Source organism: Mus caroli, chromosome 1 (assembly GCF_900094665.2).
Source record: "Mus caroli chromosome 1, CAROLI_EIJ_v1.1, whole genome shotgun sequence".
Lineage (NCBI taxonomy): Eukaryota > Metazoa > Chordata > Mammalia > Rodentia > Muridae > Mus > Mus caroli.
This window is the reverse complement of record NC_034570.1, coordinates 3,354,216-3,377,505: the sequence shown is the minus strand read 5'-3', so window position 1 is coordinate 3,377,505 and position 23,290 is coordinate 3,354,216. Positions and strand designations below refer to the sequence as shown.

Below are 23,290 nucleotides of genomic sequence, written 5' to 3'. Positions count from 1 at the left end.
GAACTCAGAAATCCGCCTGCCTCTGCCTCCCAAGTGCTGGGATTAAAGGCGTGCGCCACCACGCCCGGCCCCCTCATTATTCCTGAAACAAAAATTTGGAACCTAGAGAAATACACAATATATTTTTAAAGGAAACTTTCCCACTTGTAATACCCCCATATATCCTCATTATCACCAAGGCTCATTTTAAATCATTTTACAAAACTCTCCATTACACCTGAGTGGAATTTCAAAGGAGGAATGTATAATGAAACAGGTGAGTGCTCACTCAGGAGAGATCACTCTCTCTGACACACTGCTATAAATATGCAGATAGGATTGTGGGCATGTGCACATATATGTACACATGCCAAACTGTGAAATATGTTAGCATCCAAGTATCCTACTAAATCAGAAACAACTTGCTTCTAGAGACTGTCTCTAAACCCAGTTTTATAAGTTGTTCCTATCGTCCTAGCACTTTTGTGGCTGAAGTAGGGGGTATTGTCCCAAGTCAGAGACTAGTTTGGACAAAATAGGTAACTCCTGCTCATCCTGGGATATACAGTAAGAGTCTGTCTAGAAAACCCAAAATAAATAAGTAAATAACAAATGAATTAAAAAGAATAAAGACAAGGGCTGAAGGGGCCTGCAACCCTATAGGTGGAACAAAATTATGAACTAACCAGTACCCCCAGAGCTCGTATCTCTAGCTGCATATGTAGCAGAAGATGGCCTAGTCAGCCATCACTGGGAAAGAGAGGCCCCTTGGTATTGTAAACTTTATATGCCCCAATACAGGGGAATGGCAGGGCCAAGAAGCGGGAGTGGGTAGGTAGGGGAGCAGGGCAGAGGGAGGGTGTAGGGAACATTCGGGATAGCATTTGAAATGTATATAAAGAAAATATCTAATAAAAATAAATAAAAAAATAAAGACTGTCTATGACTAAGATGGACTGCAATAAAAATGATGTCTGTATGTGATGTCTGTACGTGTCATTTGCTGCTACTGCTTGTTTGGTGTCTGGACTTAACTTCACATCCTGAACATGAGCTGTTGGAGCAATCCCTCCTTGAAGACCTCCTTCCTTTTCTGGAGACCCAAAGTGTACCAACACAAGTTATGCTGGTGTCACCTCCTTTTCTGGTCTCAGTACTCTGGGTGTACCTTACCATTTCTACTCATCAGTGTCAGTAATAGAAACCATTTTGATACTAGTTATTTTTCCATAAGAAGACCATTTTTTAGCTTATATTTTCATTTTGATCATTATATAACTGCTCTTCCCTGCTATTGTTTCAAGTGTACTCCAAGGGAAGTCAGTTCTTCCCTTCCACTATAGAATTTGGGGATGGAATCGATGTTGTCAGGCTTGGAAGCATTTCTCTTTACCCACTGAGCCTTTCTCTGGACATACTATTTACACAATTCTTAACATTGGAAATATTATGTCACAAATGGCCAGCAGAACTATATCAGCAATGGCAAGAACTGTGCTTCATGGGAACTCAAGAGACCACCTCTGTTTTTAATCTAGCCTTTCTCTTTGACCAGCTTTCAAGCATCCAAACACATATAAGCCGAGGAACAGGCTGATGGGAACATGTGCCTTTCAGTCTAACTTAGCACATAACTAAGGAAGGCCTCCTCTGGGTTCTGACGTATAAACTTGTCACACTCTGGAAAGAATAGGTTGCTTATGCCACCATGTTCCTTGCAGAAGCCAGTTTTATCAGAATCCCAAACCACTACTATGTCTCATAGTATTTTCTGGAGTTCTCAGAATCTATTTATTCAGAGTTTTTATTAGTACCTAGTACATGACAGACACTATTCTGGATGTGGTAGATATTATCAATGAGTTAAGAGATGACAATTCCCACTGACACAAAACACATGTCATAAAAATAGATAAGAACTAAACACAGCTAGACTGCAGGTCAGAAGGTACCTTTTTTCCACAAAGGAAAAAAATAGAGGAAGCTGTGGAGTGAGGGTTTGTAATTGCAAAGGTTGATTCAGGAACATCCTTGTTAGCAAACTGAGTTAAAAAGCTGGAGTTAAAAAGCTGGAGTAAGTGAGGGAGGGATCCACATAGCCAAGTGGGAAACAACGTTCCAGGTATGAGGGTGGGGTGAAGACATAATAGCCTGACACAGTGGCAAGCGTCAACAGGGCTACCAGGAATGCCAGGAATACAAGTGCAGGGAGAATGGCCAGAGCAGAGACTATACACAGTTCTGCAGAGATTGGATACATGATAAGAAGAGATGGATCAAGGAAGAATTCATACATTTCATTCTTCCCCCTTTATGAACATTAAAAATGCTAAAGGAATACCTGATTTGTGATATAAGATCTGCTTACAAGTTTGGATATGAAGTAATCTCCCAGGGAACTCATTTTGGAGATGACTGTGCAGGTGAAGTTCAAAGAAGGGAGAGATGGAGATGGAGATTCATTTTTCATGCAAATATACTTAAAGTGATGAGAACTGTAGAGAAGCATGGATATAGAGAAATAAAGATGTACCTTGAGGAACCTGGAGTCAAGGCCAGTGTAGTGGTAGAAGGAAATCAAAGTGGCTGCCAAGTTAGAAGAACATGTGTTTTTGAGAATGGCTATAGAAGACTGGCCTTCCTGCTCTTATTTTAAGCCCAGTGTCCCTCCCACACACAGACCTCTGGCTATGTTGTGGTGTCATCAAGCAAAGAGGGCTGAGACACCTTGGAGGGCTTGTAGGGATCTCTGTAGCTATTGTGACTCCTAAGCTGTAAAGAATGTATTTTAGAGAAGACTGGGCACTCTGGGGAATCTGCAAGGCTTACTTAATTGTCCTCACAGATCAACCTGGAAGAACAGTTGGCTCCATGGTTGCCACATCAGGAAAGCTCAGAGTGGCCTAAGCCTTGACTTCCAAGTACTCACAGGTCTGCTGGAATACTGGCTTGTTCGTAAGCCCTCTCTCCTTAGATCTCCTTAGGACTGGTGATATTTATTTCTGTCTCAGTTTTGTCTTCTCTTCTTGACTGAAAATGACCAAATCAGGCCATAGTCGATACTGACAAGAACAAAAGCAACTCACTTTTACATTTGGCATTTCAATATATTACTTGATAGATGGAATACACAACTGGCTGGCTTGCAATTGAGGGGTCAGTGGAAGCATTCATAACTTTGAAGGAGGCATGACTATATTAAAAATGGTATCTGTCTTCATGACAATTTAATAAAGTTTTCTTTAAAAATAAGGGAATTTACAGGTCAGTGGAGAGACCCGAAGAATTTGGAGAAATGGGAGTGGCTGGCACTCTTTTAAATTAAACAAAATTTGAGACTTTTATACATATTTACATCACCTCCAACTCCTTTCTCTGTCCAAACCCTCCTTTCTTAAATTCATGACTTCTTTTAAAATGTGTATATATATATATATATATATATATATATGTATATGTGTGTGTGTGTGTGTGTGTGTGTGTGTGTGTGTGTGTGTAAACCACTTGATATTAGATAGCCTATCAGGGAGCTTGTTTTAGAGAAGACCAGTTCTCCCTCTCCTAGCAACCATTAAGTGTCTCACTCCTCTTCTAGGGGTAGGGTCTTGGGTAATTTCTCCTACTCATGTTGGCACTTTTAAGACAGTTATAAAGAAGTAGCAGGCTAAATATAAATGCTTCCTATATATATCCTTTAACATGATTTATTCTACAAGAAAAATAAATATAGAGGTTAATGATGTAAGGGTATTTTATTTCTAAAGTACTATGGGGATACAAAGAAGAATGAAATAAATTATCTATACTAAACAAAGTACATGTTATATAAAAAGACAAAATTGTATCTGATTGATTAGATTTTTATTTAATTTGTTCCCTTCTTCTTCTTTCTAACCTAACGGTAAATTTGAAGGCTGAGAATTCGCTTCCTCTTGAGTGAGTAGACAAATGGAAGAGTACGTAACTAAATGTCAGTGTTGTCAAAGTAGCTGGTGTTTTAAAGGAGAGAAGTTCAGAAGCTTTGGAAAAACAAGGAAGAAAATATTCGTCTGTCTAGGAGGTCATGGGACATTTGAGAGATGTTGTGACTCCTAAGCTGTAATGAATGAGCACATTTTCCACATAGGAAAACTAAAAGAGGAGAATTTGGACAGCAGGAGCCTATAACAAAACTGAGATACAAAAGATTGTTTTATTTTGTATTTCACAGAAATACTTGCATTCAGTGTTTTTTGTAGTGTTGCTCACTACAAAATCAGACTCTAACTAATTAAATTAGAATCTCAGAAATAAACAAAAAATATAAATATCATTACCTCTATTTTCATTCATTTCCCTGAAAAATGTATCTATAATAGCAAAAGAGTAAAGATTTGAAGAATGAAGAGTAGAGTTTTCTTAGAAGGAAGTATGGGGATGAGATTGCAATAAAAAATTGGGGGACAATCTCTGGATAGTCCATCCTTTCGTCTCAGCTCCAAATTTGTCTCTGTAACTCCTTCCATGGGTGTTTCATTCCCAACTCTAAGGAGGGGCGAAGTGTCTACACTTTGGTCTTCGTTCTTCTTGAGTTTCATGTGTTTTGCAAATTGTATCTTGGGTATTCGAAGTTTCTGGGCTAATATCCACCTGAATATCCATCCCATAATCAGCCACCAAATGCAGACACTATTGCATACGCCAGCAAGATTTTGCTGAAAGGACCCTGATATAGCTGTCTCTTGTGAGGCTATGCCGGTGCCTGGCAAACACAGAAGTGGATGCTCGCAGCCAGCTATTGGATGGAACACAAGGGTCCCCAATGGAGGAGCTAGAGAAAGTACCCAAGGAGCTAAAGGGGTTTGTAATCCTATAGGTGGAACAACAATATGAACTAACCAGTGCCTCCAGAGCACCTGTCTCTATCTGCATATGTATCAGAAGATGGCCTAGTCAGCCATCATTGAGAAGAGAGGCCCCTTGGTCTTGCAAACTTTATATGCCTCAGTACAGGGGAACACCAGGGCCAAGAAGTGGGAATGGGTGGGTGGGTGGTGGTATAGGGGACTTTTGGGATAGCATTTGAAATGTAAATGAAGAAAATACCTAATAAAAATGGGAAAAAGAAAAAAATGGGGGAATTTTTAGACTAGAAACCTGAATGTTTGTATTTTATATGTGCTGTGAAATGGCTAAGATATCAGAAGTGATATCTCCCAAGCCTGTGAAAGTACTTAGCTTATATCCCTTCTGGAGATGCTGTTTCCTGATTCCATGGTTTTACTATGGATGCTGCCTGTTATGTGTCCACTGTATCAACACTGCACAGGTGTAGAAGAAACACTGAGAGGATACATATCAAAGCACATTAACCCTTTGGTTGGAGCAGAAAATTTAAGCATGCTCTGGAAAACATCTTAGCACTCATAGAAAATGAATTCTCATTACTCAGCTGAATACAGTCTGTGGTAGTAGAATTCTGCAACAGTCCTGTTTCTAGAGATGATAGTGACATTGGCTCCTCACTTATATAACAATGGGTTGATAGAGGTCACCAGTTTCCTTGAGCTAGTTTTTAAGCATGGAAGCAAAAGATAACAAAGGCATAACAAAAATTTTTGTTTGCAACTTGTTTTAGAGTTTTTGAATTGCTGTATTTATTTCTTAGCTCTCTAGTATTTTCTGGTAGGAGATATAATGTAGCATAAAAAGTACAGAATTTAGCTGAGAAATACCATGAATATCAACATAATCAACACACACACACACACACACCAATTCCTCAGTATCCTTGATATATAATTTCTATAACCTCCCCTCAAAGACTGAAACCTGTAATGCTCAAGACTCATTTGTAACATGGCACAGTAACCAAACATGTCCTGAATATATCCCCTGGATAGTTTACATCATGTCTTGATTACTCCTAACACCTAGAACTATAAATGATAAGTGAAGTTGTCACATGGATCTGGATAAATTTTCTTAAATAATATCTGTAGATGCTCAGTATCTCTCAGGCTTGAAGAACACTTTGCAAACATGGATGTTTGAATGGAAGACATGGAACACATGGATACTAGGGTCATTTAGTACTCTGACTTAAGGGTGTTAGACTTCATGGTTAGCCCAACATCTCACTCACAATGCAAAGTAGAAGTTTAAGGCCCTTGATAGTTCACCAATGAAGAAATAAAAATTATGTAAAACAGGGATTTGTGTCATTTCTTGACATTTTCATGTAGACTTAAAATCAGAGTCAATGTACAGAAACCAAGTTGGAAGAAAAAGGCAGTGTTACTTTGTAATTGGCATTCCAGGAAAAAAGAAAGCATAGTAGAGTTTGGTTTTAAGCCAGAACATGTTTTGCTCTAATTTATTAATTTGCTGATAAAGTTTAAGTTAAAGTAGGTAGGACACAGGACTGCAGACACAGTGTACAGTACAGAGAAGAAGTAGGCAGAAGCAACAGGAAGCTACAGAGAAGCTGCAGGAAGTAGTAAGCACACAGCACCCAAGCTCTTCCTTCTGAGTGTCCTACTCAGACAGACTGCACTTTAAGTACTTCCTGAGCCTGCACCCAATTCCAGAGCGAAAAGCAGCTAATGTCATTTGTCCTGACTGCTTACTGACTTATTATGTTGATATAATTGGATATTGTGGGTATTATTTCAAGAACTAACACAATGTGAATTGATTCAGGGACTACTATGTAACAAATTCAGTGCTAAGTGCTATCAGATTTTATGCAAATAAACAAATACACGATAGTATTGTAATAGTTCATTGAGTATTTTTGCTAAACAGCAAACTTCACTTTGTTTTCATTCCTGTAAAAGGCTTCCTGGATAGATTTTAAGGTGCTTTTCTACCAAGTAAGTTTCTGTTAATATTTTCTTAGTTGTTAGTTACCAAGTTATTAGACATATTCATGCAGTTTTAGTATCATCATGACTACTAATAGAAGCTTTATTTTATTAAAATTGAATGCATAAAGTATTAGCATGAGGAAAACATAAGAAAAACTGGACATCATCTAACTTTGTAAGTTAGAAAAGTTTTCATGTATGTTCGCAGCATTAGGTTTTTAACTTATTGGTTAGAATTCATAAAAGATTCAGCAGTTTAATACTTAAAATGTCAAAGGTGGGGTTTTAAGTAAAGTAAAATATTCAAGAAAATAAAGTAAGAAGAGACATCAAAGTAGACACTTCATTATAACACTTGAGCCAACAAATTGGTAACAGCAATAGATCACAGAAGGACAATAATGTACCTGCGGGCCTTGTGTTTATTTGTCTCTCTAAGGAGTCACATAAGAAAGTCATTTCAGAGGTGAGAAGAATACGTTTTCCTAACTCGAGGATGAGGGTGGACTGGTTGCCAACACATGAGCCAGTTACCAGAATGAGTAGATACAATGGCCTGGGGTTTCGATGTCAGAGAGTGGTAGTAAGAAGAGAGCAGAGGTGGTGCACGGGCTGTGACTGAGGACGACAGCAGAGCTTTCTCTACACTACCTGTAACCTGAACATGTTAGAGGAAAAGTGCAAATGCTAACAAGGAAGATGATTAAAGGTGGGCCAGTGGTTATAAATTGCTTTTTTAATGGTGATGATAGTAGCTGGCATACAGAATAATAAGAAGATGAGACTGTCAGTATCAATTTTTATTAGTGCCATGAACAATATACAATATATTGAAATTAGCTTCATTTGTATTAGTCCTTTTTTGTAAGTAGTCACTCTGAAAGCAGTACCATGCACAGTTCATTTTAAAGTATATTCTATAAAGTCACTAGCCTTTTCTACAAAGTAATCATAACTCCTATGTTGGGAAAAGAATTCCACATTTCTTAGTGGCACTTAGAATTCAGACACATGGTTGTGATGCTCAATTACAAAAAGCCAATGGAGTCAGTTAGAAGTGAATCTAGGGAACTGAACACAAAAACTAAAAAGGATACCAACAATACATATTTTCATATAAATCACTACTTTAGTTTCCTCCACAAGATATATTCAGAATGATAAATAAAGTCTATGTTTGGGTCAAGTTAAACTGTGAGAAACAGTTTGGAATCAAGAAAGCCTAAGCATGGCCATTTTGCTGAGCATAAAGATTTACAAAATTTCAGTAAGCACTTTTTATACCTCATTCAAGAAGTCTAAATAAAATTGTGAACTTCTCCAGCCACTGTTATCCTCCTCTAGTGAATTAAGTAAAATGTGATGTTTTATATAAATAATTCTTATAGATTTAGAAGACAAGGAATTCTTTGTCCATATTTAGACCGGTGAAGGTCAGTTCCTGGGCTGACTACAGCACTCTGAGATCTAGCTTCTTGAGGTCCCAGGTGAGGGGATAACACCTCTGTGACTTATACATTACATTCTATTAGTTGTGAATGAGAGGGGAGTCCAGCCCAGTAGAGAAACAGGTCTGTGAAATGGGAGTTTGGATGGTTTATTACCTGAATATCTATGTTATATTGACATTACCTATTGATGTTCATATATGTTTTGAAAATTTCAGCCATGATATGTAAGGATACTGTGAGGATTAAAGTAAGTAATTGGATGATAAAAGTAACAACATATAGAACATAGGATCTTACCAATATTAGTTTTACTGTAGTCATTAATGCTAATAGCATACTTAAAAAGAATATTTTCTCCAAAAAGTTACATAACACATTTCCACACTTTTTCTTCTTTCCTTAATTCTTTCTGCATGAGGTAGACACGCTGTCTGGGTCAATGCATGCTCATTATTCCTTCAGACTTGTCTCACTTTAAAGTCACTTTTATAAACACCCATCATTTAAAAAGGCCCTTTCCTTTCTGCGAATGACTTGGTTTCCTAAGATTATGGTTATGGCCACAAGTAAACCATCCATGTGGTCACAATAAACATCTAGAAACCCATTGTGTGGTACTACAAACATCTCAGGTTCTCGCACCCCTTTATCATTTAAATGTCAAGCCCCCAACCCAAAACAGGAACTTTAAATGAGAGTAGGTTTAAAAAGAAGAATTAGATATGAGGCAGGCAATTTCATACTTTACATGTGATCAGTTCCATTCTTTTAATGTGGCCCAAATGTATTTGCACATCATATATGTTGATCTTAATGCTTTAGTTTAAAATTTTAAATTCTTAATGGTGATATCATTAACCCAGGCAAACATATAGATTTCCTGATAGCAATTTTTTTTGCATAAAAAGCATACCCAAATTCTAAATAAGCAAATGAATTGATACTCAGCCAAGTTAACTCACTTAAAAGAGGAAGTAACTAAGAGCCTACTTTTAGGGAATGACAAAGAGCCTACGTTTAGGGATAAGTGGCATAACCTGATGGTATGACTTTCTCTAGGGTAAATAGGTCAGACACTATAACACTCTTTGTCAAACACTCCCCCTGAGACATACAGAGGTTTCTGAGTTCAGAAAGTCAGCCTAGTTCATCGATTGGGGGCTTAATGGGTTTGCAAGGGCAATTGTGTTACTCAAGAAAGTATATCTTCAGGCTGTGATCTTTCTTACCAAAAGTCCTTTGTTTTCTCTTTGTACTTTACTTTTAAAGTTTATATTTTGATAGTAATTCTGGCAAAGTAGATCTAATGAACTTCTGCATCCCTCCGTAAGATGGAATTTTCAAAACACTGCCTAAGCTATAATACCTAACATAGAAATGAAAGGACATGCTTTAAAAAGGTTACATTATTGTCTATTGTATAGGCTAGAAATGGAAGTAACTAGCTGATGGAATTACCTAATTATTTAAAACAAAAATTGGATAGCTTACAATCAAGGCGATTCGTTATTTGAGCTCATGGACCATTAGTGCAAAATCCAGCCACACAAGGTATACAAGCATATAGGAAATAGGTGGCCAGTGAAAAAAACTAAGCAGTAATCGACATTATTAAAAAGTGGCTTCTTAATTAGAATATTAGATCAAATATTTTTCAGCCTCATTGTCAACACACTGCTGCCCTTCTCTGCTTCCCTGAAGGTTAGAAAGAGCCAAGTGAAGTTTCTCTTTGGCTTAGTCTTAATTCTGAAGCAAGGGTTCTGAGCTGGTAAAAACGACTTATTCTAAACTAATCATACCAATCAATATTTGAAAGCATCACATAGGGGAGATCTTACCTGAGCTCTGGGATCAGAGAATCCATTGGAACTGTTCACAAAAAAAAAAGAAAAATGAAAGGAAGGAAAGAAGGAAGGAAGGAAGGAAGGAAGGAAGGAAGGAAGGAAAAAAAGAAAGAAAGTCTCAATTGAGTTTATTTTAAAAACTGTTTGAAACTTTAACACTAGTGACTTGACTAGGACAGATCCCACTTGGCTTCTTACTGAATGGAATGAGTTTTCTTTCACCTTGGGTTTTTGGAAATATGAGGGCAGATAACATGGCCCCAAAACAGACTCATCCTAGATTTGATACACTGGGTAGCCTTGGCTCCTTGTAGATTAGTAGGTTAGATTTTCCAGTGAACTGACATTAGATGTAGTTTGGAAAACACTCAGAAACAAGGAAACCTTGATTTTCTTTGAAATGAGAAACTATTCAAAAGACTACCAAAACTACTGCTTTTATTTATTTTTGTGGTGCTTATTTATATACGGGGTCATGGATTCTATGCAAGCATGTACCTATGTGTTAGACCAAAACCTTGTGTAGACATATTTAATGACAGTAAGAAAATCCTTAGAATATCAAGCTTCACTAGTGAGCACTTCAAGTTGATCCCAAACAGTTTCTACATATGTGAGACAGGAACGGGCTTCAGCACTGTTAGTATCAACAGCCTTTCAGAATAAGGGACTTTTTCAAAGAGCTTTGAATTTCTGCCTGAAACTCTGGGAACTAAAGGAATTTGTGTTGGTAAATACCTGCCTACACAAGGATAAGCAGCATATGGAGGCAGACAACAGGTGGTTTCCAAAATTACTCACGCTTCACAAGAAACAGTAGTACACTTCTAAAAGAACATGTTGGCTCTATTTAAGGCTATGTGTGCATTGCCAAAAAAAATGAAGTCCAAAAATAATTGCAAATTAAAAGACCCATGTCTTGTAATGGTGGAGAGTGGTATGCTTTGAGACATCAAAATAAGAGACAGTCTAATCTCTAGAATTCTGCTCTTTAGAAAAAGCATGAACTTATTCTAAATAATAAAACAGACTCTTATTCTTAAGCACATGTCCCACTGAGAAGTTTGCTGCATGAAAATTAAAGTGCAAAAACCATATTATTTCAAATTTAAAGATACATGATATGATTAATTCAGAAGTCATTTATACTAAAACTACATAATAACAGAGGGTAAAGGTTCTGTTTCAGTAGAGAAAAGTCCAAATTATAGACAGGATTACTTTACATTTGGGATGCAACAGTCAATGACAACTGCACATATTTTAACTCAAAACTTTCATCTTTGACTAATAAAAAGCATTGAATCTCTGGATTTCAGTTAAATAGGAATTAACTATACTGACTACATTTGTAGATGCATAGATAACAGATGAGTTATATTTTCTTTGTCACTCTCAATGGTAAGTCCCAAACCCTTTCAGGAAGGTAGGGTACAATGGCTCAGCTCTCCCCAGCCAACATGAACACTGGAAGGGAGTGCGAAGCACAGATCTCCAGAATGTTTTCAGAGCCATAGTGAAACTAGTTTTCCACTTAGAATTCAGGGTCACAAAATATACCTAATTATAATAAAAGTTATTTTCCTTGAGGGGTATAATTGCCAGTCAATCCTGTTTTCCAGCTGTTTAGATCATCAAGGGCCTGCTTATATTTCAATATTACATTACCATCTGTTGGTTACAAAAAAGAGGGGTAGCCAACAAGTTGAACCTTCCAAACATTACTTTCTGGAGCTGCCTGGGATTCCCAGCAGGAACAGTGAAAAAAACAAATGTTATCATTTCACTTGAACTAGGTAGAGACTGGGACTATTAAGCCAGACAGTATAAACATAAAAATCAGCCTAGGTTTTTGTCTCAGTCACTAGAGATCATCATTCCTGCTACTCAATGGTTTCCTCACTTACTGCCACACACAAGGGACAAGCTTAAGCATGCCCTTCTTTCATGGTGTGGTTGGCACAGTGTCAGGAAGCCTGCTCACTAACTCACCTTCAGTTCCTTTTGAAAGAGTATGCAACGTTTTATCTTCAACCTCGGCATCCATCTGTAATATGAACACAAGTACTGAGGTCATTACTTTAATATTGACCAGTCAATGAAAACAAGTAATTGGAAATTCTGAAGGTCATTATGAAAATGTGCAGCCTTCCATGTTCCTGAATTTCCTTTTGGCTTTATGGGATCTGGCTGACAGTTCTTGAGTACCACTATTTTAGAGACACATCTACAGATGTTGGAATCCAGAGATGATAAGAGTGAAAGGGCAGATGCCCTTGTCCACAAGTGTTTGCTAATGATTTGCACCCTTCTAGAATTTCAAGGACTGAAAGGGAGTTGTCATGTCAGCAGTGTTGTGAGAGTGAGAAGATCTCCAAACACCAAGTCAAAAAATCCAGACTGACTGATTTCAAATGCCTCTACCCTTCTAGATGCTTTCTGATTGTAACTCTTTCTAAGTTAGGAAAAACAATTGCCCATGTAAAAATGCAACCAAAAGGCAAACCCTTGCAGTGCCCCTCCAAAATACCACTGGGAGTTTACTATCAACAGGCAACTAAGTTTTCTCTCTGAGTTCCAGAAAAACTACAGTCATGATATCACAGAAAGTAGAAGAAACATAAAATCCAAGTGAGGTACATGAAAGTATCAATTCCTATCATTACTGAAGGTTTTAAAGGTAATTAAATTATCAGACGAATACAGGTTTTCAAAGCCTTCTGTTTTCATATACTCTGACCCCATGGGCATTTATCTATTTTGCAAGAATCTAGTAATAACCTCTTAGTTTAATTCACTTCTGCACATTTTTAGAATTCTTAAATATAAACAAGGTACTTTGCTTGTGGAAAAAATAAGAGACAGGGAGCAGGAATGCTCCGTGGCTCCAGTCCTTAAATCCTGATGTGCACAGCGGCAGTGTGACTGCCATGGTAATGGAAGCTAGACTCCGCTCTCAGAGGCTAGGTTGTGATTGAAGGCACTGACCTGCCATGGACTTATAATAGGGGAGCAGGTGTGGCAATGATGGACTTTAATTTCCTTTAATAAACCTTTTATGTGCCACACTTTTACTGCCATTCGACGCTCTCCAAGGTCCTGCACATAATAGGTTCATTACTTTTGATTACTATAGTCTATTGAGACAAACAACTCCAGAACACACTATATATTATGTTCAGTTAAACTAATATAGACTATTTATCCATTGTGCATTTTTTCACCTGCAACACTACAGATGAAATTAACAACAGCTCTTGTAAGCTAAAACTATTAAACCCACCAGAACTCTTTTGTCATTGCTTCATAATAAGCACCACACCAATCATTGAACTGCGTTTAAAATTAGCAAACAAAAAGTGTTCATAGCTTTGGCTGAACAGCAGCCACTTTAGTCTAAATAAAATGGTTCATTGTTATAAATATTTTAAAAGTACACAATAAGAGAAAACAATAAAACAGAGGTGTTTTTTTCTGTTTATTTTCTTTCTTTTGAAGCCATATGAGTTTATGACAGATGCGACACTGCCTAGGATTAAAAGGGCTTGGTTTACTCAGGATGGCTTGGACTGTGTTGTGAAATCCCCTCCTCCCAGGAGGATCTCCGCTGCATATAAAGTGGCTCAGCTCATGCAAACCTAGCTCTGTGTGCTACCCAAATAACTAGATTAAGAGAGATCAGTAGCATGTGAGGGTTAAAATGATGAAACATATCACAGATTTCTGAGGAAGCCACTCCCACGGGCAAGCATTCACATAGTTCAAGTCTACTATCCTGCAACATGGTGCTATTAACTTTCCCTAGCCATTCTGAAAAATGCCCCCAACATGAGGGAAGGGTGAATTCCATGAGTTTCTTTACCAAATCTGAAAGACAGACTGCCAGGAGTTCCAGAGGCATACACAAAAGTTTCATAACCATATTAAAATACAATCCTATTTATAGCAGCATTGAGAAGCCAGTCATGGGACTGTGCTGTAGCCACCTGACAAATTCATATCTTCAACAATGCCACCTGAAGGGGTGGAAATACACAAAACTCCTTGATTGATCTTGGAATCTCACCTCATAATTGTATTTTGTTGGGTTATTATTTTTTCTTTTCTTTTCTTTTAGTGTAACATATATATCCTATATAACTCTTAGTAAGTTTTGAGGATGAACTTGGGCCAATTCATAGGCATGCAATGGAACAAGGCTATAATTTATAGGATGTCAGTCTCATTGGCCTTTTCTTCTCTACTCTGTTAATCAACAGTGGAAAGTTCAGGGTCTGTCACATGGGGGACAATAAATCAGAAACCTAAAATACATAAGCTCTATTTTTTTTTGTGGGAAATTTTAAAACTGTGAAATGTCTTTCTCTTTTCTTCCATTGTAATTCAAAATCAGATCTTATTGGACCATGGCACAACTCAGTGATAGAAAGCACTGTGAACACACACACACACACACACACACACACACCAGGTCTTTGTTCTCTAGAGCTTTATACATGTGAGCACAGACTTCTAAATGATCTTCATTTGAATCACTCCATTTTTTTTTTTGATAAACTGCAAAGGAACATGGGTAGTTTTTCTATAGACTACTAAAGTAGATGTCTTGCTCTCATCATGTGCATTCAAGGTAAAAAGATCTCTGTCCTATTCATGTCGGAAGACATGGAGTAGGAGAGTTTCCTACCCTTTTCAATTCCTCATGAATTATAAAGGAGGCAGACAACTGTTACATGTTTGAGGCAAAATGATTTAATAATATGTAACACAATCTTGAAAATTACAGTTCTTAGAAATTTTTTTTTGTCTACTGGCAAGTGATATATGTTATCTTTTCGCTTAGTCACCACAATATTATTGAAAAGATTGCTGTTAATACTGCAAACATTATGATCTTTTTCAAAACAAATTTATTTGTTAAGACCTGTCCTATGAATTTTGTAGAACACTGTCTACTTCACTTCATTAGTTATGCAGAAAAAATAGAAGATATTTCTGAGATGCCTATAGCAGTTCTTCTAATTTGCCTTTGCAATTGTTTTTGCTCTGAAACCACATTAATATGAATCACACATGGTAGTATATAATTTTAATCCCAGCACAAGGGAGCAAGAGGCAGGTGGATCCTGTGAGTTTGAGTCCAGCCAGCCTGGTTTACATAGAAAGTTCTATGTCAACCATGGCTACACAGTGAGACCCTATGTCAGTAAACAAACAAACAAACAAACAAACAAACAAACTTGGAAGAATTCAGTGTAATGTATAGCTCAGATAAACTACGTGCAATATTACAGCAGAAAGAAAAAGGTACTTCATGTTCAGAATCTAACTTATAAAGCAACGAGGGAAATTTTTGAAAAAGGCTTCCCGGTATAAATGATCTTCTGGATAGATGAGCAAATGTAAGAACAAATGGCAAGTGTGAAAAACACTGATAAAATGAAGAATGTTAATAAACAACATTTCATAGAGGATATATGAGTCAGAGGTAGAAATAAGCTGATACCCAATGAAGCATGAAAATCAATGTTTAGTTGACTGTTGAAAGATGCCATTTAGTATCTTTGCTTACTTACAGGCCTATGCAGAGAGATGTATGAACAATTTCCTAGGTACTGTACTTGACTATTTTTTTTTTATTGGAGTTTATTATATCACAGGCAAAAGAAAATAGACTTCTACCTCAACACTCCAGTGCAGAAACCTGAGCCCTACTATGGAGTTGAAAGGAAGCCCCAGGCTATCTTCTAAGAAAAAGAAGGAGGAGGAGGAGAAGGAGGAGGAGGAGGGGGAGGAGGAGGAGAAGGAATGGGGGAACATGAGGAGTGGGGGAGGGGGAGAAAGAGGATGAGGAGGAGTGGGGGAGGAGGAGGAGGAGGAGGGGATGAGAAGGAGGAGGAAGAAGGTGAAGAAGCAGAAGAAGAAGGAGGGGCGTTCAAGGAACATTGTGGTGAATTTACAACCTCAATTGCACTTGCACTTCACATTTTCTTCAATAGAGATCTATGTAGAATCCAATTTCAGATTCATAGAGTCTGGCTCTTTGTGGAAGTGCAGGTCATAACACATGGAAAAGTCATTCTAATAACTTTGGTTTGAGGTAATTTTTGAAAACTCTTACACAGTTAACATTGTGTCAACAGCTACCTCAAACAGGGACTTTTAACTTGAAGAAATTTCCCTATATATCCAATGTTCATTTCCCTTTTAAAGTTTTTGTTTTTTATTTTTATTTGTGTGTTTTGTTTATCAGGGAGTTGTTGCGTGTGGATGAGTACACTTGTGTATGTGGAGTTTGAAGGCCTGAAGTCAACCTTGGGTGTCATTCCTCAGTAGCTTTCTATCTTACTTTTTGAGATAGAGACCCAGGGCTCCCAGATACAGATAGACTGGCAGACTTTNGAGTTTCAGGGACCTTCTTGTCTCCATCTGTCTAGTACTAGGTTTACGAGTGCACACTGCTTTGCGTGGTCTTTTACATGGTTACTGGGGATCAAACTCTTGTCCTTATACTTGTGCAAAAAGCATTTTTAACAATCAAGCTCTGTTTGAATTTCTTTTATTTCTTAACCAAGGCTCACTGTGATTCTTCCCTGGCATGTCTAAAATTACAGTATTTTACTATATTATATTATGGGTTACATTTCATTATTCTTATGACATGTCCTCTCTGATTTTTCTTTTTAATTTACAGTGGTACTAGGGATTGAACTCAAGGCCTTGCATTTGCCAGGCACATGCCTTCTTTCTTACCTATCGCCCCAGCTCACAACAGGTCCTTTCAATCCCGAGAAATTTGTTGCAAAATGGACAGGCTGCTGTGCTGTGTAAGATGGTCCTTGCTCCTCTCCCTGAGATGCTGTGTATCCTTGGTGGATACTTCCTTGTCAGAAGTGAAATTTAGAAAAATAAAAAAGAGAGACCTAGGAAACTAGAAAAGGCCTGGAACTCAAGAAAATGAAATGACTAGATAATGACAGTTTATCAGAATAAATTTGTCTAGCTTGAGGACAAAGAGCTCAGCATTGATTGTCTTTTCTTTGAATGATGCTAGTCTGTTCTAAATGTACCTGTGGGTTAGTATAAAATGGTGGCCTAGATGTATACTTTACAGAAGGAAAGTTGTGAAGAAATGAGTTGTTATATTAAATACAGTGCTGACTTGTGGTGAGAGATGCAGGGGTAGAGTATTTGTCTATTTTTCTCTATTCTTGCCTTCTTTTTATTCTATAATTCTAATGCATTTATTGATTGCTCAGGACAAACAGAAGCATGTTCAGTGTCAACCTTTTAGGAATGTAACAAAATTCTTTCTCATAGCATACCATGGTGACATAAGTATAAGGGTCTTTTTCTAATTCACACTTATTTAAGGCTTCCAATTCTTAATTGTAATTCTTCACATCTGCATATGTATTATTGTATGATCTTTGATTCTATATAGAAGGCTGGGGGTTGAACAGCATGTCTAGTTTAGAGTTATGAGTGGTCTTTTCTCTCTTAGCCCTTTTTAATTCTCCAACCAATAGCAAACCTGCAGGAGGAAGTAGACTCACCTGCTATCAGACAGTACAGTTTATTAGACTAGACTCTGGGCAATAGTTCTATCCAAGGACCACATTAGTGCACATTACTCACAGGAGAAATAATTTGCAAAGGCAAGTTTCTAGAATCCCAAATGAATTTCAGCAGCAAGAGGAAATACTTTATAGTCGAGTCTTTAGCTATAGTGTTTTTCTGATTTCAAGTTGCCATCACTATTGTAGAGTCTACCCAGAAAGTTCTACAACTGGCAATGTTGAATGTAAACCAAAGCCATATGTTTGCATCCTTTTGCCACATATCTTCAGCAAATTGTTCTATTTCCCCCACAGATAACAAGTGTATGCCACAGATTTCTATCAGACGCTGTACCATGGCCTCAAAGTCACACTTTTGTGACATGGGGTGAGGGTGGATGCACTACCAACTTTGTGTTTTGGAGTTTTTGTGTATTTTCAAAATATGCCTCATTTAAATATTACTTAAGGTAGCAAACATATAAAAGGCCTTTGACATTTTCCCTTTCTCATATTTTGAGATTTATCTGTGGCAAAATAGGAAATTTTAGAAAATATTTTCTTCATAAAACATACATTTTTTGAAGTAGACTTTGTCTTATGGACAATCAAATTTCTCACTTTTCAGTGTTTGTTGGAATGAGCCCTGTAAGTCATCTGGGATACTTATAACATTGTATTTTTAAAGTATCTTTAACCTAACTAGTTTTTAATACAAATGAATACACATTAGATTTTTAAATCTTTTAAAACATGAACCATTCTGTGAGGGCAGATACCAGTAACTACATACAGAACAGTTTGCAGCCCTAGAGGATGTCAGTTGCTTAGCACTTTAAAACAGTAAGTTGAGTGTTGTTCTGAAAAAGATCACCATTCTAAACTCAGCAGCAACAATGAAGTTCAAAGCAAATGCGTGGAGGTGACCAGGAAAGCCTTGGTAAAAATTCTTTTATTAAATGAGTTTTCTTTCAATCTATTCTAAATTTTTTATAAGACTGAGATCACACCACTCTTTCTGAAGTTAACCTGAATGTGCCAACTGCTTGCTCTGACCCCTCCGAGTGACTCAATATTTTTGTTCAATTTAGTAGGAAATTTTGAAATAGTGAAAGAAAAAGTAAAAGAAAGGAAGCATGTCAGGCTGGACCAGAAAATTGCTTATTTAAAAGAACCTTAGTGAATGACAGAGGACATGTTGGCATCTTGTACCTATAATTTGGTTGGCCAAATTATAAGAAGAATAAAATTGTTACATTACAAATTGTATTATTAATAATAATTTTATGATTCATTTTTTATAGTATTAGGGATTGAAGCCAGAACCTTATGCATGGTAGGCAAGCACTTTACCATTGAGCTATATCCCTAGTCCTATTATGCCTATTATTACTCTTAGCCATCAAAAAGAAATGAGCCCTAGTGAAGAAGCTGCAAGCGACAGACTGTTCCCTTGTTACCTGAGCTGTTCTGAAAGGGCCAGCAGAAGTTGTTATTAATCTCATGTCTAGCGTTTTAATTCACTTTTCAGGGAAACAACCTGTTTTCTGTTTATTTTACCATCAACTAACTACACAAGGCTTCATCTCCTCTATTTGGTTCTAGGGTGGGAGAAAAAAAAAGACATTGAAAGCCAGTGTAGTGTACTTAGAATCCTAGAGAGGGCCCTGCTATACCAATGCCACGTGCACACATACCCATGGTTAAAGGTTTACAGTTGGCAGTGCTGACATTTTAAGTCACAAGCTTCCAACCTTCTTTGCAGGAGACTTTTGTTGCTGGCCTTTTACCTAGTGCAGTGTCCTGAAGCAGCAGCCTCTCACCCACACACGCCTGCTCCTTGCAAGTTTTGACCAGACATGAAACAGATGCTTTTTCAACTCAAGTCAGCAACTGTGGCTGTTCAGAAGAAGCAGGAAGCAAATTCTCACACATTGCCCAAGTAGAAGAATGGAAAAAGTAGTACCATAGCTAGGGAATTCTTATTTTGTGTTTGATCATAACTTTAAAAAAAAGGTTTTTGGCCCATTCTGCTGTGCTCTTGATAGAGTGAGTTCTGGAGCTTTCCACCTGCTTAGTTCCCTTTGTTTGCCACACACCAACCTAAAACAAAAGATCCTGGAAGCAGTCATACTGGTGAACAAAGCTCTTTCTAAATCCTGAAAGTAATGGGTTTCTGTCTAATGCCCTATCGTGTTATGTATTTATTAGCAATACATTTTCCATTTATTTTCTCAAAGATTGCCAATAAAGAACGGAATCGCATAAGGGAGTAGCTGTAAAGCCTCTGAGTTCCCTAATGTCAAACTCATTAGCATCCGAATAAGCACACAGCAGCACGTCATCTGCACAATCGCAATTTTTTACTACTTTTAATAGCGTTTCTCAAAGGGCTCATTTTCAACTTTCTTCAGTGGTTATTTGGGTCTCCTGGGAGAAGGAGCTTCCTGACGCTCAGAGTTTCTACTTTGCAGCCTCGCTGCCGTTTGCTGTCAGATGCGTCAGCCCTCTGCCCTAACCCCATCTGCTGTGGCTTCCCTCCCTGGAGACTAGAACGGAGGCAGCACAGCTGAGATCTGCTTGAGAAGTGTTCAGAGGGTGCTGAGAAAAGATAAGTTTAGGAATAGGATTTGACACGCAAAGACCCAGGGTATAGAAGCAGAGTGAAACAGAAATGTGAAGCAGGGCTTCTCCAGGTCTGTCTGTCAGGTCTGAGTCCATCACTCAAGTTCCTCCCAGTTCCTCCGTGGAAACCCAGCACAGTCACACAGGAACCTGGGTTCCTCTTTTCATACATATTCATGATACCTTTAAACCCCCACTTTTATTAAATGTCAATCCCTAAGTTTTAGAAATTATTATTTGTCGCTCTTTAGTTGTTCTGTATGTTCCTTTAGAAAAAACAAAACAGCTTTTCCCCAACTTAAATGCATATTAGCGTATGGGGAAGGCACATTGTTAAGACATTACTCTCAGGTCTGGAGGCTTTCACCAAGGACCAAGGGCTTCCAGCAGTACTTCTTCCACTTGTTAGCATACACTCACTTTCATGGAAGTCCCCACTTTTCTGAAAGAGCAACCTTAAAAGATGAAATTACATGGCAACCATGGTATGGCAGGATAGCAGCCCACATAGTGTCTTTCTAATTAATGACTTGGATGTTCAAATATCTTAGCTACCTGAAGTCATCAGCAAATACTCCATTTGCTGACTTCCCTTTTTTTCAAACAATTAGAGGATGCCAGGCCTTAATAACTGCTTGATAGATAACTACCTGCTTCTGCAAACCTGTTACAATATGATAAATATGTTACATTATTTAAAAGAAAAGAAATGTACATTTGAGATGGTATTTTGTTCTTTAGATGAATGGACCAAGAGCTATGATCTGTAAATCAACTCTGTAAATCATAGGCATACTTACATTTATTAAATATCCCAAACTAAATGAAAGATAAAAAGTTTGACAACGGGGCAAATGATTTTCTCAAGCAATGCGTGTACTATGCACAACTTCCAGTTTAATGTGAACTCAATGCCATTTGCCAATGTGTTATAACTGGCATGATCTCACATTAAGTCACCAACACAATCGATATGTTCTAACATGAGCTCACTACCACCATCAGTGATGTATAGCATAAAAAACCATCACTGACAATGTATTCTAATTACCATGACCTCACCACCATCATCAGTGTGGCACAACTAACATGAGCTCAGCATCACTGCCAATGTTCTTGTGGAGTTTGCCTATTAGTGAAAGCAGCCTGCTCTGTCTACTCAGGAAATGCAAGCCCAACAGTCCTCCCAGAAGCCTGGAAAGTTCAAATATAGTCTCCAAAGATTCCAAAGTCTGGAAAGATTTATTACCTTAACAAGTCCACATAAAAATACCAGCATATTTTCTTTGACATCACTGTTTCTGAGGTCCTGCTTTAACAGCTTCTATCAGTTGTACTGGCCAATCCACAGTTCCAGCCTTTAACAGCTTCACAGATTATTACTATTCTTTGGAATGGAAATACAAGTTCTTTGCAGTTCTAGATATCAAGATATATTTATATTAATCAATAATAATTTTAGTTACAGCTAATGTTTGTATAATGATATAGTATTCTATAATATACATATAAATACTTGTAGTATTATTATCACATAGTAGCATACTTGTGTATAACTAATAATATACATATATAATGCTTATAGCTACACAAAGTGACTCTTCAGTTTCCACTTGTCATTTCACTTCTCATAACTCTTGTTAACATTTGTATTTATCTCTCTATTTTTTCAGTTCTAGTCAATAAGCCTCAGGACAGTTTTTTTCCCATTATGTCACACAATTCTCAATTTAGGAGATGATGCATCCAATTTTTGTGAGTCTATTGCCACATAATAGTTATATTGTTGAAAAAAAAGTTTCTTCTGCTGAACTCTCCAGGTTGGTATTGGATAACACACTTTGTTTTGGGGAAAAATGAACGTAATATGAGTTTAATTGAAAATTTTTCTGCAAATAAAAGCACTTCTTGCTGTCCATAAGCTTTCCTCTACAAGCAGTTCACAGTCAGATGTCTGATTAGAGCAAGAGTAGGAAACGGAGCATCTATCAGCCTGGCACAGTCCACATGGAAAAGCGATGAGACAGTGAAATCACTTAGTTTTAGAAAGGATGTTTCCAATTTTAAGTTACTGGATATTCAATTAGATTTTATATTATTTTATAGATTTTATATTATTTACCCAAATTCATCTACTTTTAATACTTCTCTGACTTATCACTAAAAACCCAATATAATCCAAATGTCAATACAGTTGGCCATTTTAAAAGAATAAAGTAGTATTTATCACTTAATGTACTAATTACCATTGAGGGATTTAGTTGATTTTTAGTGGTCCAGCTTTTGAATCTCTATCCTATGGAACATTTCAAGAAATCTTCAGTACAAGGAGTTTGACAGCCACTTTGATTTGCTTGCTTAGAGACTGAAGCCATGTAGAGGATGGAAATAACTGTGGCTGCCACTGTTCACAGACAAAGTGTTATATTTATACTAGTAGGTATTCTAGTAGTCATATATGTCCTTCCAGTCCCTTTAAAAATAACAATACCTTCTCCTTAAAGTCTGACACAATTCCAGTATCTTATATAAGACATCTATTTCTCCCTCAAGATGATTTAACTTTTTTCCTGATTTAAGCAACAAAATAGCCCTGAAAGATACTTAAAGCCATGTGGTAATTAATATATCTGCATTTAGATGCCATTCATGACTGATAATTCCAACACCTTGTGGGAAAAAGTTGCATGGTGTAAACATTATAAACATATTCAAATAAGCTTAACACAATCTGCCATGCTTATTTCTGCCTCGATCATGGACCAGCGAAATGGTTAATGCAAATGGATTTATAATTTGCTTTGGGGGGCCAGTTTCTTCTCCTTATTTATTAGCCCAGCTGATGGGGCAGATTTGATGAGGCACTTCTGGAATAATTGAGTCATCACACAAAGAAGGCTGCTAGCATTCAGAGTGGTTTTATCAGCAGCAAGCAGGCCTGATTACTGACAATTACACTCTGATCCGGTGATGGAGGAGAAAGA

General features: G+C 37.4%; 1 protein-coding gene across 4 annotated transcripts in view; it reads right to left on the bottom strand.

Moving 5' to 3' along the window:
* The window catches only part of LOC110309383 (ST18 C2H2C-type zinc finger transcription factor), a 338,717-nt gene that overhangs the window by 79,788 nt on the left and 235,639 nt on the right, over nucleotides 1-23,290 (bottom strand). For all 4 annotated transcript variants that reach the window (XM_021182357.1, XM_021182038.1, XM_021182120.1 and 1 more), the window contains 2 exons: nucleotides 12,115-12,169; nucleotides 10,117-10,147 (listed from right to left, as the gene is read on the bottom strand). In XM_021182357.1, coding sequence (XP_021038016.1) covers nucleotides 10,117-10,147; nucleotides 12,115-12,169 — 86 coding nt within the window. The remainder of the gene's footprint in view (nucleotides 1-10,116; nucleotides 10,148-12,114; nucleotides 12,170-23,290) is intronic.